At 36.0% G+C, this 16,158-nt stretch overlaps 1 protein-coding gene across 2 annotated transcripts in view; it reads left to right on the forward strand.

The window, feature by feature from the left end:
- Positions 1-12,641, forward strand: part of tou (bromodomain adjacent to zinc finger domain 2B toutatis) — a 68,532-nt gene extending 55,891 nt beyond the window's left edge. For both annotated transcript variants that reach the window (XM_019046453.2, XM_019046454.2), the window contains exons 24-28: positions 163-304; positions 931-1,211; positions 1,746-1,943; positions 2,801-2,963; positions 4,175-12,641. In XM_019046453.2, the coding sequence (XP_018901998.2) occupies positions 163-304; positions 931-1,211; positions 1,746-1,943; positions 2,801-2,960 (781 nt within the window). In that variant the 3' untranslated portion in view covers positions 2,961-2,963; positions 4,175-12,641. The remainder of the gene's footprint in view (positions 1-162; positions 305-930; positions 1,212-1,745; positions 1,944-2,800; positions 2,964-4,174) is intronic.
- The last annotated feature ends 3,517 nt before the right edge of the window (positions 12,642-16,158 follow it).

A 16,158-nucleotide genomic window follows, 5' to 3' on the forward strand; every position in this document is an offset into this window, starting at 1 on the left:
ATGGTAATGAATCTACTCATCAAGCCTCTAAGCTTTGAAGACTTTGGTTTCTAGTTTTGTATATTCAACTTGCAAATTTACTACCTCATATCTAGATCCATACTTTAACCTAAGGCACACTAAAGGCTCCATGAGTGTTAATGAATTTTTAAAATGTTCCAGGTTCTGTTTTGAGTGTTTAAATAAAGCAACTGGTGAAAGAAATTGTATAGTTTGTGGTAAGAAGTTCGGACGGAACTTAATTTTCTGTGATCAGTGTCCTCGGGCATACCATAGTGACTGCTTGCAGCCACCTTTAGTAAAGGTAATTTAATTTTCTCAATATGATTTTCCTATTTCTTAATTTTTATTTGCCAAAACTGTCCACATCGTAAGTTCTGCAATGTTTATTTTATAGTTTTAGTTCATTATTACTCACTCCTTTCCATTATGAACGAAGCGAGAACATTTTTTGCTGATAGGTTCTTCTCACTGACAAAAATGACATTGAAAAAGGAAAGAAGCTCGGATTAGCATACTTTCCAGTCGTTCAAAACTGTTAAAATAGGAAAGTAGTGGCCTTTGCTTTCATTAAGGCACTTGCAAATAATTCTAATGACTTCACTTCACTCGTTTTTTAAATCAATGGTGTTTATAAAGAAAGGCGTAGCTGCCAAAAATTCAGAAATAAAGTTTTTGAAAGAACACAATTTTTCAAGGGTGAGTGCATCTTAGTACCAAGTGTTTCTACCAAAACAGTTCTTCCAACCAGGCAATCTAAGCTCATGCGCATTCAGTCAAAATGTAAACACATTCGGTATGTAGATGTGCTATTGGCTTCACTGATTCAGCGCAGAACTTCCAAGGATGATTTCAAACCTTTAGTTTTTACAGCATGTCAACTGCAAATGAAGATACAAAGGGTAACTAATTTTTTTTTTTGTGCGACAGATTCCTCGTAGCAAATGGTCTTGTTTTAATTGTCAATCAAAATCGCCAAAAAAACGCAGTATCCGTAAATCTAATACTACTAGCACTCCTGTAACTCCTGCGGCCATCTCCAACGGTCGTCCCAGCACTGATACTCCTCCAAAAGCAGCGACGCCAATCAGTGTCCCAGTCACGCCTTCAGAAGGAAGTGTAGAAGAGCAGCCCCCATGTAAAAAACCGGTCGAGGAGCCCGACACTGTAGCATCACCTGAGCAAAATTCGGAACCTGTGCAAGCCCCCAGGTAAGTTTGGTGTAATTTATTAAACTCAGCCTAACCTGTGGAATTAGTTTGTTGCCCCGATCTGACTAACAATCGCAGCTTTACTGCTGTATTTTTGAGGACTTGTGAAAGAAGTGTAAAAAATTGTTCTCCATGTAGTTTTATCATTTATGGATGTAGTAATTAACAGAAATCAGTGTGCTGAACTTGAAAACCATTTCCTGCTGTGTCTAATATTTTTTCGTGTTGGCTTTAGTTTCCAAAATCAGCCTCCAGGGTCGTGAAGATCAACAGTGTGAAATTGTTGTTCCTTGCTATAACAATAAAAAAATCCCCCTGTTTGTGTAATCAACTACATACTCTCAAAAATTTGCAAGAATTTTTGACAATACTTGAATTTATCTTTTTCTAGCCTGCTTAAATGGATGCATTTCGACAAATGACTCAATTTTTTTCCTTCAATTTGCTCTCCTGCTCTGTAGGCTGTCAGATAACCACATACTAAACTTAGTGTAGGACTTTGTTAATACCATTCCTTTATTTTTTGTTTTACAGTGTAGAAGATAATAAGCCGAACAAAAAGGTTTTAAAAGAACTAGCAGCTTGCAAGCAATTGCTGGAAGAAATGGAAGCTCACGATGAAGCATGGCCGTTCCTTCTTCCAGTGAACACAAAGCAATTCCCTACTTATAAGAAAGTGATTAAATCACCAATGGATCTCAGTTATATAAAGAAGAAGCTTCAGGAATCAGGGTAGCGTATTATTTTGTATTTTAAATATTCTTAATTTACTGTCAGTGTGACTGTTTGTAGGGTAAAAGATAATGTTTAGAGGTAAAAGAGAGATGTGGTCAATGGCCAAAACCAGCCCTGACACAGGGTTGAAATCAGCCCTACTCTGAATCTTTGTAATCTCAGCATTTATTGACCTTAGATTGTCTGTATTTAAAAAATTTAATTTTTTTAGCCGGTCATTGAAACCCTCTAGTGAAATTTGTTGCCAAAATTATAGGTCTGCAAGGCAGAAATGGCCAATTTTCATGGGTTTGTTGTTCCAATGCATGTTGTTGCTCTATCAGAGTGAAAGTTAGTATCAAGCTGCACTTTGAACTTGTTTTTTTGCAGCATAAAAGTGGTCAATCAACGAAAAAATGTAATTAGCAGGACTAGTGTCGCATCAAATAGCATATCTCTCTGTGAAAACATCATGATCAAATTGTCATCTTTTGCACAAAACAACATACGTTAATTGTTTTGTTTCGGTGTTCCTCACTAACATACATGTAATTTTTTGTAGGAAAACTGTTTCATGAATTTACTCGGAATTCCAAGTGATTTTTCCTTCTACTTGTGAGAAGTGACACTATAATTTTCAGACATATTCATGTGCTAGTTCTCCCATAAAAAAATAAAAAGCTCCTATAAATAAAAAAAAAATTGTTAATTCGAAGAATTTGTTATATGGACGTTCGTTATATCGAAGTTTTACCGTACTTGGGTTTGTTGCTTCTGGGTCAAGAAAAATATCAGAGTCCTTTGTTGCCAATCTCATCTGTGGAAGTCAACTGAATTCTTTGAATGTGTTCATAATTTGTTCTGTATGATTCTAGGTACAAATCAAAGACAGAGTTTTGCAACGATGTTCGTTTAATATTCAACAACTGCGAGACTTTTAACGAAGACGACAGTCCTGTCGGCAAAGCAGGGCATGGAATGCGCATGTTCTTTGAGAGCCGCTGGGCAGAAATCTGCAATCCAAAATCCTCATAAAGAGTAAGTGTCAGATTAAATGAAAATCATAAGAGGGACATGAAATGAACTTTTTCAGGATTGTGATCGAATGAATTTAAGTTCCTAAATTTAGTTCTGCTTGCAACGTACGACACAGAGGTGCTGAAAGTGCTTGATCGGCTGATTGTGAGAGAAATTGATTCAGTCGTTTAATCAAAATCGTTTAAAAATTGATTAAAATTGTATGATATATATTTTTACAGAGAATTCTTTCTTACAAGAGCAATGAATTCTTTTCTAAAATTGGAAAAGAATCAGAATTTCAATCTAAGTAACACTATTTGACTATTTTTGCCTAGGCATTTGACATAATGCCTGATTTAAGTATTTGCCTGAGACATATGAGGACTCATACGCAACAATAGCGAGTTTTTGCATTGTGAGAAAATCGCATTTGAAGTTTTCGAAACTTTGCACTTTGCCGCCTGTAGAACTGAGAGGATTCTTATAAAGATTTTCATGAAAAGCAACTCCTCCTGTAAAAAACACGCATTTTACGATTTATGTAAGTGAAAAATTGAAGGAGTAACAGCAATTTGAAAAAAATGTGACATCCGCTATTTTTACTGAGAACACTTTCTTATGCATGAAACAAAGTCTTCAGGAAGGGTAAGGCTGGTGAAACAATTGAACTGAACCAAAAGTAAGTCAATGCTGAATCATTTAATAAAATTGAACAAAAAATCAAACCGTTTGTAACTTCTACAACAAAAATAAGGAGCAAATTATAAAATCAGTTAAAAAATCAACCATTCTGGCAAGACAGTCTCGATACGTATCATTTGAGTGTCAGCTATAGCCCATGGCCGGTGCGCGGGCAGTTATCGCAAGTGCGTTCGAATCTCCATGCCTTTTGTTCTCAGGCATTTTGTCCTGCCGTCCCGGCCGGGGAGAATAGTGGATTCTCATATCCGCTGTTTTTACAAATAACATGGTTTTCAGTTCATATCTCGCCGAAAAATTGTGCTGGAAGTCTGAAACTTTACACTGGCATTTGTAAGGGCTCCGGAATTCGAAAAAAGCTATTTCCCTAAAAATGGTGGATGTTAGCGACCGCTATTGTTACCTATAAATTCTCATATACACACCTTACCCAGTGGCCTATTCAGTAGAACTACCCTATCGGTATTAAAATATTTGCATTTAAAGTTGTTCCAACAAAATTTAGTATTTGTTTTATTTCTTCTTTCCAGTGTGTGACTATTCTATTCTGAGGTGTTGTTTATGTAACTTCCAAATCAATCTGAAGCATTACATCGGTAACGGATAAGTGAAGAAACTGATCATATTCTCCTCTTTATTGTAACCGATCCTTTCCTTCCGATGAAGTATTTTATCGGTTTTTGTATGTGTGCAGGTTAGTGCTCTTGTAAATTATTACTGTACTTACTACTTTAGACTTGCTGTTTGTTACTTTTAAAGGAGTCAGTTAGACAAAAATGTTTACTTTTAGTCTTCAAATTCTCTCTGTTTGTTCTCTTTGCCAGTTTTGTCAACTTAGGAAGGGATTTTTCCTTATTGCTAGAGCAATGAAATCACTTAGAATATTATTTCTTGGTCTACTTGCTAGGCACCTTAACAATGTAACTGAAATCAGTCAAAATTTGAGCTGCTAATTTGCTCTGAATGCTTCGTATACCTTTTATCACTTTGTCAGTTTGTTTGACTCCCAACTTTAAATGAACGACTACAGTCAAATTTTAAAGTCGCTTTGACGCTCTCATAATTCTGATCCGACCAATATCAGAAATTTTTTCTTTGATCCACAATTCATTAAATCAAATGGAGCTCTGCGTGTTTTTATTTGAATTATTATTTATTTTTGTTTTTTCATTGCTCTTTTGTCCGAAGACAAGTTTTGAATTTAAATTTTTTGATTTTGTTTCCGATTACACTCTTCCATAATATTCACTGTTCAGCGCAAGCGTCAAAAGATAAGGGGAAGGCTACTAATTATTTTTTATCTCATAACACCCATTTTTATTTTTTTCCTCTCCAAGTTCAGTGTACACAATTCTATTATCTTTTTTCATGTTCCATATTTTTCAATTTTGGACCTCTTCTGCACAACTTTATCTCAGGTTAAGGAGGAAAAACTATGTTTTTTTTTTTTGTTTTCTTAATGTCATAAATATATCTGCATCACAAAGATGGAATTTGATGCGCACAAAAAGTCTCACAACTGAAACCAATTTATGTTCAACAACGCTAACTCAGATATGTGCTTCTCCGTTCAGTAAAATAAGAAAAAAAGGCGAACATCAATGAGCATCACTATTGAACAGATGTAGACCACTGCCATACTTGTAACAGGGCGTCATTTCTCAGGCAAATCCTTGAATTCTAGTACTTAGCATATCCTACGGATCACATTTACTCAGTAGGTGGTTTCCGCAAAACACAAGGGAGACTCTAAAGTCACCAAAATTAGTATAATTGCTCCACACGTATACTTCTAATTTGAGAATCAAAGGTTTAACCAGAGCAGGAAACTGAAAATAGCATATTTTCTTAAATATTTCAAATTCAAGAAAAATGGCTTATTTTAAGTAAATTAGTACCTTTTTTTTAGTTCTCAAAATGGTTTTATTATTTTTCAAACGTTATCTCAGCTGAAAGTACAGCAGAAGTTCCTATTTGCGCGTCCATTCTCTGAAAAGCCTAGCAACTTGTATAGGAACTTGAAGTCTCTTTAAATACCAATAGGAAAAGCAGAAAGCGTAAAAGTATTGGTGTAAAATTCCTAAAAGAAATGCTCCTTCAGGTGTATGAGAAAATTCTTTCCTATCTGTTCAGGTTCGAACTCATAGTTTTTATAGGTTCTGCCCTCTACTCTGTTTAATAATCCTCACAAAGTCATATCGAGGGATTAAAGTTTTTGAAGAAAGTAGGCTTTAGCTGAAAATCAGCAATTTTTTCCTGGTATTTCTGAGGCACTTTTCTGATTGATCTTACCCACACCGAATTTTACATGTACAAGCTTTGGTAACATATCTTGATTACCAACTCAAACTCTCTATCTCTCAAATTCCTCATGCCTTTGTTGCACGGTTCTGCTTTTTTATCATAGGTTTTTTTTTCTTCCTTTTCCCCTTAGGCTATCTGCAACGTGATTGTTGAAATTTTTTGTTTGTTGACCGGACGAAACGAGTCTGAGAGGGAATGAAGTTATGTGATAGGTCAGCTTTATCACTCATCCTCTTTATCGTGCCCATTTCGGATAGCATTGATGAGAAGCTTAAGTTTCCTCTTCAGTTTCCAATACTTTATCGTCAGATCCCATCGATATTGGCGTGATAAAGAGGACTGATGAATTGGACCAATCACAAAACTTTATTCCAAAACTCACAAAATTTCAACAATCAGGCCTCAGGTTGGTTTCAGATGTCATCCAGATATGTCTACTTAACATGTTTTCCTTTTATTAGTAAGAGGAGCAACTGATAATTGATTGTTGACAATTGTTATTATGACTAGTCTGCCGTAACAGGCAGAAAAATTAGCATTTCCATCCTCTCATTCAGTTTTTGGAATCACTTGTGTTTTCTTCGCCTAGGCCATCTAGGAACTGATTTTACCGACTCATCTTGCCTCCTTGATTTGGTGTATTAATTCTATGCTATTGAGTTCTCACTATGAAACCAAGATAAGCACTAAAGAACCAACTGAAATTTTTTTAACAAATTGTGTCAGGATTTACTTAAATCGCAAGGTAGCAGATGGGAATTGTGTTTTTGATCCTGTCATGCATTAAGCCCAAAATTGAATCCGGCAAACTAGCATCTTGGGGAGGACTGAAATTTTAGGCTTCTCTTTTCTGTGATGAACCCAGTGTGGGTTGACCTCTTTTTTTTGTAAACCATGGTTTCCCTTTCTTGGGGACATTAAAGACGGAAAGCTCTCATAAAAAATGCATTTACTTGTGTAAGTTCCGCCCAAAAATTCCATCTATTAAAAAGTAAAACATATTATCTGCGGAGGAACTCAGAGATGGAATTGTTAATTTTTTATTCCTGTCAATTTTTACGATTGTTCCCTCTTCCTTTTCTTACTTTATTTTATTGTACCGTTGCTATTTTTTTATTTGATTGATTTGTTAACCTAGTACCTCTTAGTTCAATTGGAGTATACTACAGACATACATAAATGGTTTGACCCACTGACATGAAGCTTTATTATCCGTGATTTTCCCTTTTTATCTTTATTTAGCTTTAATTTTCCCTTTTTTAGTGATGTATTGATCAAACCTGCTCATCAAACAGGATCAAGCAGACTTTTTCTTGTTTGTATAATTTTGGCAGTATCCTAGTATCTTTAAAACTGCTGTTCAAGTTCCTTTGATTGTTTAAGGAATGGTCTTGACAAAGCTCAGAATTAGGCGGTTATTCTCATTTGTACGCTATAGCCGTTCCTCTTTGGTAGCCTAATAGAACTTTTAGTTTTATCTGAAAGATATCTCGCAAGCTAATGGAAAAGAAAAATTGAATGCAATCTGTTATCACAGGTTTAAACATATTCTTGCCCAAAGTGAAAATGGAAAACAGTTATATGAATCTGTAGAAACAGTGAGCTTTTTGGTGAATTTCTGTCTCAATGATTTTTATGTTTACTCTGACGGAATAGCAATCATTTTCTAAAAATATTAAATTAAAAAAAAAAAAATAAATAAATAAAAATAACATGGGCTTCATCATGTTTTTGATCCTGTTGAAGTATATTTATCAATGTCACAAAAATAAATAAAATGGGTCAAGTAACAAAAATATAGTTGAAGAGTTTGGATATTGAGATCGGATTTAACCCTGTTACAGAAAGAATTTTAGTTTTATTTTCTTTTTACGAACGAGACTAATTTTTGTATTTGTAAAGGCATCAAGACTGGAAAGTCATGAAACGTTTTCATAGCTGCCATTGAAAAATTCAATGGAGTTTCTATTCCTATTTCTGCTGGAATGGAAGGAACATGTAAAATACCATGAGATAACTTTTCTTCAGAGTAATGCAGATTGTTCACACCTGCCTGACTTTTTGCTGATATATCAAGATCTCCAACACCAGAGCTAAAAATAAGGTTGAAAATCTCCAGAAAAGTATTCCTGGAAAATATTTCAAAACAAAAAAGACAGTCGGCTCAGCACTATAACTCTGAAATATTGTTTCTCCTCCTATTTATTTATCTTAGTCAAATCAAGTTTAGGACTTCAATTCTGGTGTTTTAAAGTCTGATATAGCCATCAGATTTTGAAAAGACAGGCAACCTCAACTCGAAAAGGGTAAAGTATTTTTTGAAGAAAGTTCATTTAATGAAGCACCTAAACCGTGTTTTTAAAATCTTTTGCTCTCTTACGTCAGCTTTAACTAAAACTCTCTTGCACGTTATTTAATTAATTATGAATTATCAAGGCACCGTTGTAAACACTATGAAAACTGTCACAAGTTTCAGGAAGAAACTCAGAAGTGTCTTCTCATTTTGACTTGTAATTGCTTTTTGCTGAAGGATCGTCAAAGATCTAGAAGCTTGGCAGAGAACCCAATTAATTACCCAAGCTGCATGTCTAAGATTTCATATATTATCCATAAGTAAAGGATAATTCTAAAAACTGCTTTTGTATTCTGAAAGTCCTAAATTTTTAATCAAGATCACAGATCTCAAGTATAAGTCTAATATCAACTTCCGTTTTCTCCTCATTGTCTCTTAAAATTTGGGAATTCCCCTTCAAAATTTATCTAGATTCACCCTCCCTGTACGAACAATGTCTTTACCGTAATAGTTGCAGCATTTAGCCTGACCCCAAGAAAATAGGACGATTTCAATCAAAATAGTTTTAAGAACTGTGTCAAAAGTTGTAACTGCTATGCTTTGAGTAAAGTTCCACTTCTGTTGAAGTCTCAGAACCTTAAGGACATTTTTTCCGTTGCTAATTGTCGAAATTTTGTCCCAATTACTCCTCTTATTTGTTCTTGTCGGTGCCACAATTGCAAGTGCCAAGGATCAAGACTTAACCCTTGCATGATGTGTAAATTGCTTTAGTTTGGGGTATTTTCAAGTTTGTATTTATTATTTTGTACGTTGTGCCGGTATTTTTGTAAAGATTTCAAATCTAATTTATTTAATTTATTATTTTTTGTTTGTATTAATTTAAATATAGGGTCCCGAGGTAAAACTTGAGGGGCAATTGAACATCAATTATCTGGGCCATTCATTTTCGAGGAGTCCCTTCGGCACATTAGCAATTCAATTAAAACAGCAACTCATCATCTAGTACTTTTCTTAAGTGTCTTTTCACTAATTTCAATTTGAGGAGTGCTCCAGTTTATATCTGCTCCTATGAATAAATTTACTGGTACAGGTATATTTTCTATGTTGCTACCATAATAATATACCCTGAAAATTTTTCGAGAGCGGACGCGTAAGAGATCTGAATTCAAACAGGCCCAGATTGTTGGTTCATAGTTGTAGTCATTTTTTCATCAGAACTGATCTAAAATCTTTTGAAGTGATAATGTCTACAATTGATAAATTTAGAGTGAAATTTTTCTGCAGTATTCCACTATTACCCCTCTGCTCTTTTTGCTCCTAACTTTCTTCTGTACGTTATTTTGAGCATATGATAATGTATTGTGATCACTATAATTTTGTATTGATTTTGTAAATAGTTGCTTTCTTTTTTATCTCATCACTATTTTCTGAGTGAGATTTTTAGAACAAATCGGCAGTCTATTGTGCTGAAATTCTTTGTCTTAATGGAGCAATTGTGATAAAACAGGAGTTGAATTTGTTTTGTGAGCCCCACACATAAGATATGTGTTTATTAATTTCGCAGGTGAAATCATTTTGGCTTTTGAGTAAATTTCTTAAAGTTCTCAAATTTAGGATAGATTACTGTGTAAGTGAAAGTACGCAAATTATTTCCCTCGCAAGAAATGTCTCTCCCACTAACCCCTTCCTGATTCTTTTCTTGCTTTCTGTTTCCTCATCTACAAGTTTTTCCTCTCTGCAAAGTTAATATATTTGTAATATGCTCCCTACTCCTTTATATCTTTTCGGTGTGTTGCCTTTAATTCCCTTATTTTTTGAATAAAATAGCCGAACTTGAAAACTCCTTACTCGATCAATAAAATAGTGGGCAGAGAAGGATGACAAGGAAATTTTAGCCCTTTCTCTTGTTGAAAATTGTATTCCAGGTTCGCTAAAGCATTACTCCGGTGAAGGTAGATTTTTTATTTTTTATTTTTTTTGTTTTTTTTGTAAGAGGCTTGAAGAACTGATGACAAGACACTGTTAATCATGGAATCAGAAAAAAGAAAATATTTTTTTATGTCCTAAATGCAGATGTGTGGATTTTTTTTATGTGTTTTAATTTTTTGGGACCCTCTTTTTTTCATTAAAATTTCATTAGCCCTTCATCAAGGGAAGACTAGTACAGTTTCTTCAAATATACGGATAAACCCCTTCCATCAAGTGTTAGTATCTTTTCCCCTAAACTATTGCGCCCTTTAGACATTGAGCAATCACAAAGTATGTCCCTTCTGTTCATAAGAATAGGGTATGTGGCTAAGTTAATTTTTCTCTTTCATTCATTAAGTAACAGGCTTTAATTATTTTATTTTCTCTTCATTCAACTTGCACCGCTGCCAGATCTAGTCATAATTACAAAAGAGTATTTTTTCAATGTTTTTTCATTTCTATTCTATTAAGTTTGTATCAGTCAACTGCTTATTTTTATCTAAAGAGTCACTTCATTTCTGTTCAACAATCCTTTTACTCCCATGGAAATAGAAAGACATTTTTCGAATCCTTAAGCGGTAGATTTGACCCATAAAAATCACAAATTTATGAGTTTTCATGATACTTCCTTCTAAAATTTTTATTTGTCTGTAAAAATTGAAGGTAGCCCAAAAAAAAATTGCTCACTCCAACTTAACATTTATTTAAAGGCCCGGGTAATGAAGAAAGTTACAGATTTTATTTTAATTCTAAAGTGCAGCATAGGCGGATCCATGGGGGGCGTAAGGGCTGTACACTCCCCCCCCCCCCCCCCTCTTTGCCCAAAAAAGGAGGGAGAAAAAGGGAAGAAAGAAAGAAAGGAAGAGGGAAGGACATTTACATTTGGAATTCATTCCCGACAAAATTGACGCAAACTGCAGATTAGGTGCTTTAAAATTTCAAAAATTTTCAGAATTCCACTAAGGTCTATGAAAACCAAAGATAGAGCTGCCAAGTGAACCTGTGAAAATTTTGAATACATGATTCCGAGATGTCCATACTCTGCTAGTAAAGCAGCTCTAGTTACCATTGCTGGTCACTTTTATTGTGTGAATTATAAAGCTAACCTGGAAAGATATAATCCAACCTCAAATGGTGGTAATAAAGTGAATCTCAGATATTTAGCAGTTCCTCTTATCTCTAACTTCAGTCATAGTTTAATAAAATGAAACAATTTATTGGATTGCATCTTTTTTAAAGGCTTATTAATACATTTGAAGTAGAGTGTTCAAATGACTAGGTATTCTTCAATTCCCTTCCCCCATTCCCACAGGACAGATTTATGTGTACAAGTTAATGCAGCAAATAAGTAGAACATCTACCTAGCCCTCAGGGAAAGGTTCAAAAACGCATCTATGTTTGAGTAATTCTTAATGAATGGCATCTTTATTTTATATATTTTCATTAAATAAAATGGTACAAATGAAGGTAAATTCTTCATTAAAGAAACTGATTCTTGAACTCTTTTTGCAGGTTTTTTTTCTCTTCTTTTTTCTTCTTTTTTTTGGGGGGGGTCCTTTATTCCGTGTCCTTAGTGCCGTTTTCTTTAGAGCTTCTATTTATTGGTCCAATGAAAAGCAATAACTTCTGTGCTGAGGTCTGATTTCCCCCAAATTTCTCATGTTCGGCTATTCTCAGTCGCAAAAGAATCTCATGTAGCATTTCATTTGCTTTTCATGTGCCTTCAAAAATGTAGGGAATTAAAGGAAAATACCCCCGGAGTGAAAGTTTGATGTAAATTCTTGTACTTGCTCTCAAAAAGTTCCAGCTTTGATAAATTGGTTTCCAACATTTTAATATTATTCCTTTATCCTGTCTGTTTTTTTTTTTTTTTTTTTTTTGTTTTATTGCTATCAGTAGTCCTTCCCTTGTTCTCATTATTTCGTAACTTCCCTGTTCCTCTAAACTCGTGGGTTCTCAAAGACAGTCTTCTCAGCCTTCTTATCAAAACAGGCCTGGCACCCTAGCTTATCAGTTCTCTGAAAATCTTGTATTTCTGTGTTGTCACTGAAGGAAGAGGAGTATAAACAAAGGTTTTCACTCTAACTTCTCTCACTTGCATGCAAAGAATCGTTGTTTTAGAGTGATTTTTTTTTGCTTTTACTTCACTCCACTGGGCAAAAAAGTAAACTTATTACTGGATTCTGTGAGTGAATAACCTCCAACAGCCAATTTTTAATTCCTCAGTCCTTCAGCGTTGGAAGCCTTGTCACTGATGTTGCCCACAGCCAAACACACCTGTGAATTATTTTTATACATAAATATTTCAATAGTGTTGTAAATTTCTGTAATACGTGTGAATGTTTCATCCAAATTAATTTTAAGCCAGTGGTATATTTAATAATGTCAGTATTGTTTATACTTAAGAATTAATAAAAACACTTTTAAAAGTATACAGTTTCATGGTTTCTTCTTTGTCATCAAATATTTTTTTTGCTTGATTTACATTTTTCTCTGTAAAAATTTTGAAATACAACAAAGTGTCATTCATACTTGAAGAATCCGTCCTTCAGGAATGGTATACATAATGCGATTTTGAAAAAAGATAGTTTAAATTGACCGATTTCTTCCTCAAAGAAATCATTTAATCGTTCACTTTATGGATAGTAAGTTAATTAATTCTCAATTTATAGTACACTCAGAAATTACAAACAAAAATCAAATGACTCTTGCTGATTCATGATCTTCAGAACACCAAAAAAATTTTTGATTTCGGGACATAGCTGCAGGGACGGATTTACCTGCTTGCCGCCCATGAGCCACCTGTATTTTCCCGCCCTCCTCTCGTTCATTTTGAAACATCAATAAAAACCATCAAGTGAACGTGCCGAAGAGGGACAGGTACACAAGACGCGTTTACTCGTGTCGGACACATTTTTTGCAAAAGCCGTGTCAACACTACCAGCAAAAGTTCAAGGAACTTTGCGCGAGAATTAAATTCCGTAAACCTATCTCTGTGTGAACAAGGCCTTCCATTAGTGAGAAATGAACATAAAAAATTATGCAAGAACAAGCATAAATGTGGTTTAATAATTTCAACTTCCGCCGCCACGCCGCGCTGACCGCACTGTGTTTGGCGCAATGCGTGAAGTATTCCTACAGTCTTGTAGGCGTTATGCGTTTTACGCCGCGCCGACCGCTGCTGACCGCACTGTGTTTGACGCAATGCGTGAAGTATTCATGCAGCCTTGTAGGCGCTATGCGTTTCGCGCTGACCACACTGTATTTGACGCAATGCGTGAAGTATTCATGCCGTCTGGTAGGCACTGATATGTGTTACATGCCAACCACCAAACAAGTGGTTAGCAATGGAAACAAAATAATATGAACTATGCAAAACGATTATTCCGATAACGGAACTTGGCTGTTTTGAAAACGCCTTCAAATGCGGCGTGATACCTCACGCATTCCGGAGAGTTCAAATAGTTGTATCATTGCGCCTCAGAAATGCGACGGAAGATTATAATTGAAATAGCCTTCATGCACGCTGGCCTTTTCGATTTCCGTTAACATTTTGGCAGTCATGAATGCGCTTAAGTGCGCTTCAGCTAGAATTGTATTTAGCAAATGGGTGGTTTTTTTTTAGGAGGATTATAATCAAACAAGTGGTTAGAAATGGAAACAAAATCATATAAACTATGCAAAACGATTATTCCGAAAACGGAACTTGGCTGTTTTGAAAACGCTTTCAAACGCGGCGTGATACCTCACGCATTCCGGAGAGTTGAAATAGTTGTATCATTGCGCCGGAAGAATGTGACGGAAGATTTAAATGGAAATAGCCTCCATGCATGGACGCTGGGCTTGTCGATTTCCTCTGAAATTTTTGCAGTGGTGAATGCATAGCTGAAGTGCGCTTTAGGTAGAATGGTATATACAAATGGGTGGATTTTCTACGAGAATTAAAAATAAACAAGTGGTTAGAAATGGAAACAAAATAATATGAACTACGCAAAACGATTATTCCGATAACGGAACTTGGCTGTATTGAAAACGCCTTCAAACGCGGCGTGATACCTTACGCATTCCGGAGAGTTGAAATAGTTGTATCATTGCGCCGTAAGAATGTGACGGGAGATTTAAATGGAGGTAGCCTCCATGCACGCTAAGGTTGTTTCCTCTGAAATTTTTGCAGTAGTTAATGCATAGCTGAAGTGCGCTTCAGGTCGAATTGTATTTAGAAATGGGTGGTTTTTCTACGAGGATTAGAAATAAACAAGTAGCACGGAATGTAGCAAAAGAATATGAACTATGCAAAACGATAATCCGGGTATCGGAACTTGGCTGTCTTGAAAACGCCTTCAAATGCGGCGTGATACCTCACGCATTCCGGAGAGTTCAAATAGTTGTATCATAGCGCCGTAAGAATGTGACGGAAGATTTAAATGTAAATAGCCTTCATAGAGGACTAAACTTATTGGACTTTATCCCACCTAAAGTAGCACGCCACCTAAAAATTTTGATTCCCGTAGGATCATCAATAATTATAGTAGTTGAAGTAAAATAAGCCCGAGTATCGACGTCTATTCCAACGGTAAATATGTGATGACCTCAAACAATAAAACCTAACATATCTTCTATGTCTATAGCTTTGTCTATTAATTTTAATAATCAGCCCGCGGTGGATTTGCTCATGAGATGGCGTCAATTTTGCATCTGTTGAGCTCTTGGGTAAGACGGCAGCGTTGCGATGGTTGCAACGGGGCCTCGCGCGGCCGGCGAGAGGGTATTTGAATAGGAGCGCGGACAGGGAGTCAGGGAGTCCGTAAACGGCGACGGGGAGATTATATTGACCCGATAATATAGTTTAATAACAAATTGTGTTCACTTGTCACGCCGATGCGCGATGCCGAGCCCCGTGGGCTCCCGGGCCACCCACCGTTGCGAAGTCATCGGGCAAACCCACTCCTGGGCTACCCAACCGAGCGCTGACTTAAATTCAGAGGCCGAATTTTGTCAATCCTTACACCGTACACTGGAAAAAAAACTACATCGGATCTAGAGTCCAGACTCGTGAAAACATCGACAAGAAAAAATACTCTTGATTCAATCAGATTTATGCTTGAATCTAAACGAAATCCGCTCAAATTAAGCGGCTTGGTTCTTGATTTAAGCTAGATTCTGATTGAATCAAGAGTACTTTTTTTGTCGACGTTTTTAAGAGTCTGGACTCTAGATCCAATGTGTTTTTTTCCCCACAGTGCTTCATGGAAAAAATGCATTGCTGATCTCATAATTAAATTGTTAAACAATTTTGTCGGCTCTTTCACACGGATATGCAGCATCCATCGATGAGTTCGAACTGCACCGCCGGCCAATCGGAAGCGCTGAGCCGGACTCGAGAGCAGTCGAGACTCGTCCCAAGTATATTTAACACGGACAAAAAATGAAATTGCTGATATAACAATTTTGTAGTTAAGGAAGTGTCCGACTGTTTCAAATGTATACATTTTACAAGAGTGGAAAGCTAATTTAACCACGGGGGTGGTTAAATTTAGCATTTTTATATTGTAGAATCTACATTGTAACATATCGGACACTTATCTAACTACAAAATTGTTGAATCAGCAATTTCATTTTTTTCATGTCAAATATACTACTTAGGACGAGTCTCGACTGCTCTCTAGTCCGGCTTTAGCGCTTCTGATTGGCCGGTGGTGCAGTTCGGACTCATCGATGAATGTTGCATCTCCGTGTGGAAGAGCCGATAAAATTCGGCCGCAGAGTGTCTGTGAAAAACCCGAGGAATACCACGGTTCATCGAGGAACGAAATAACTCAGAGAAAATTAACTGACGCACTAAGAGTGCGCCTTCAATATCAGGTGATGCATCTATTCATGCACGTAGAATTCAGCACACATCTCGTGTGAATATCGCAAATCGGAAGGCACACGATTAGTGGTTTTCAC

This window comes from Bemisia tabaci, chromosome 2, assembly GCF_918797505.1.
Source record: "Bemisia tabaci chromosome 2, PGI_BMITA_v3".
NCBI classification, from domain to species: Eukaryota; Metazoa; Arthropoda; class Insecta; order Hemiptera; family Aleyrodidae; genus Bemisia; species Bemisia tabaci.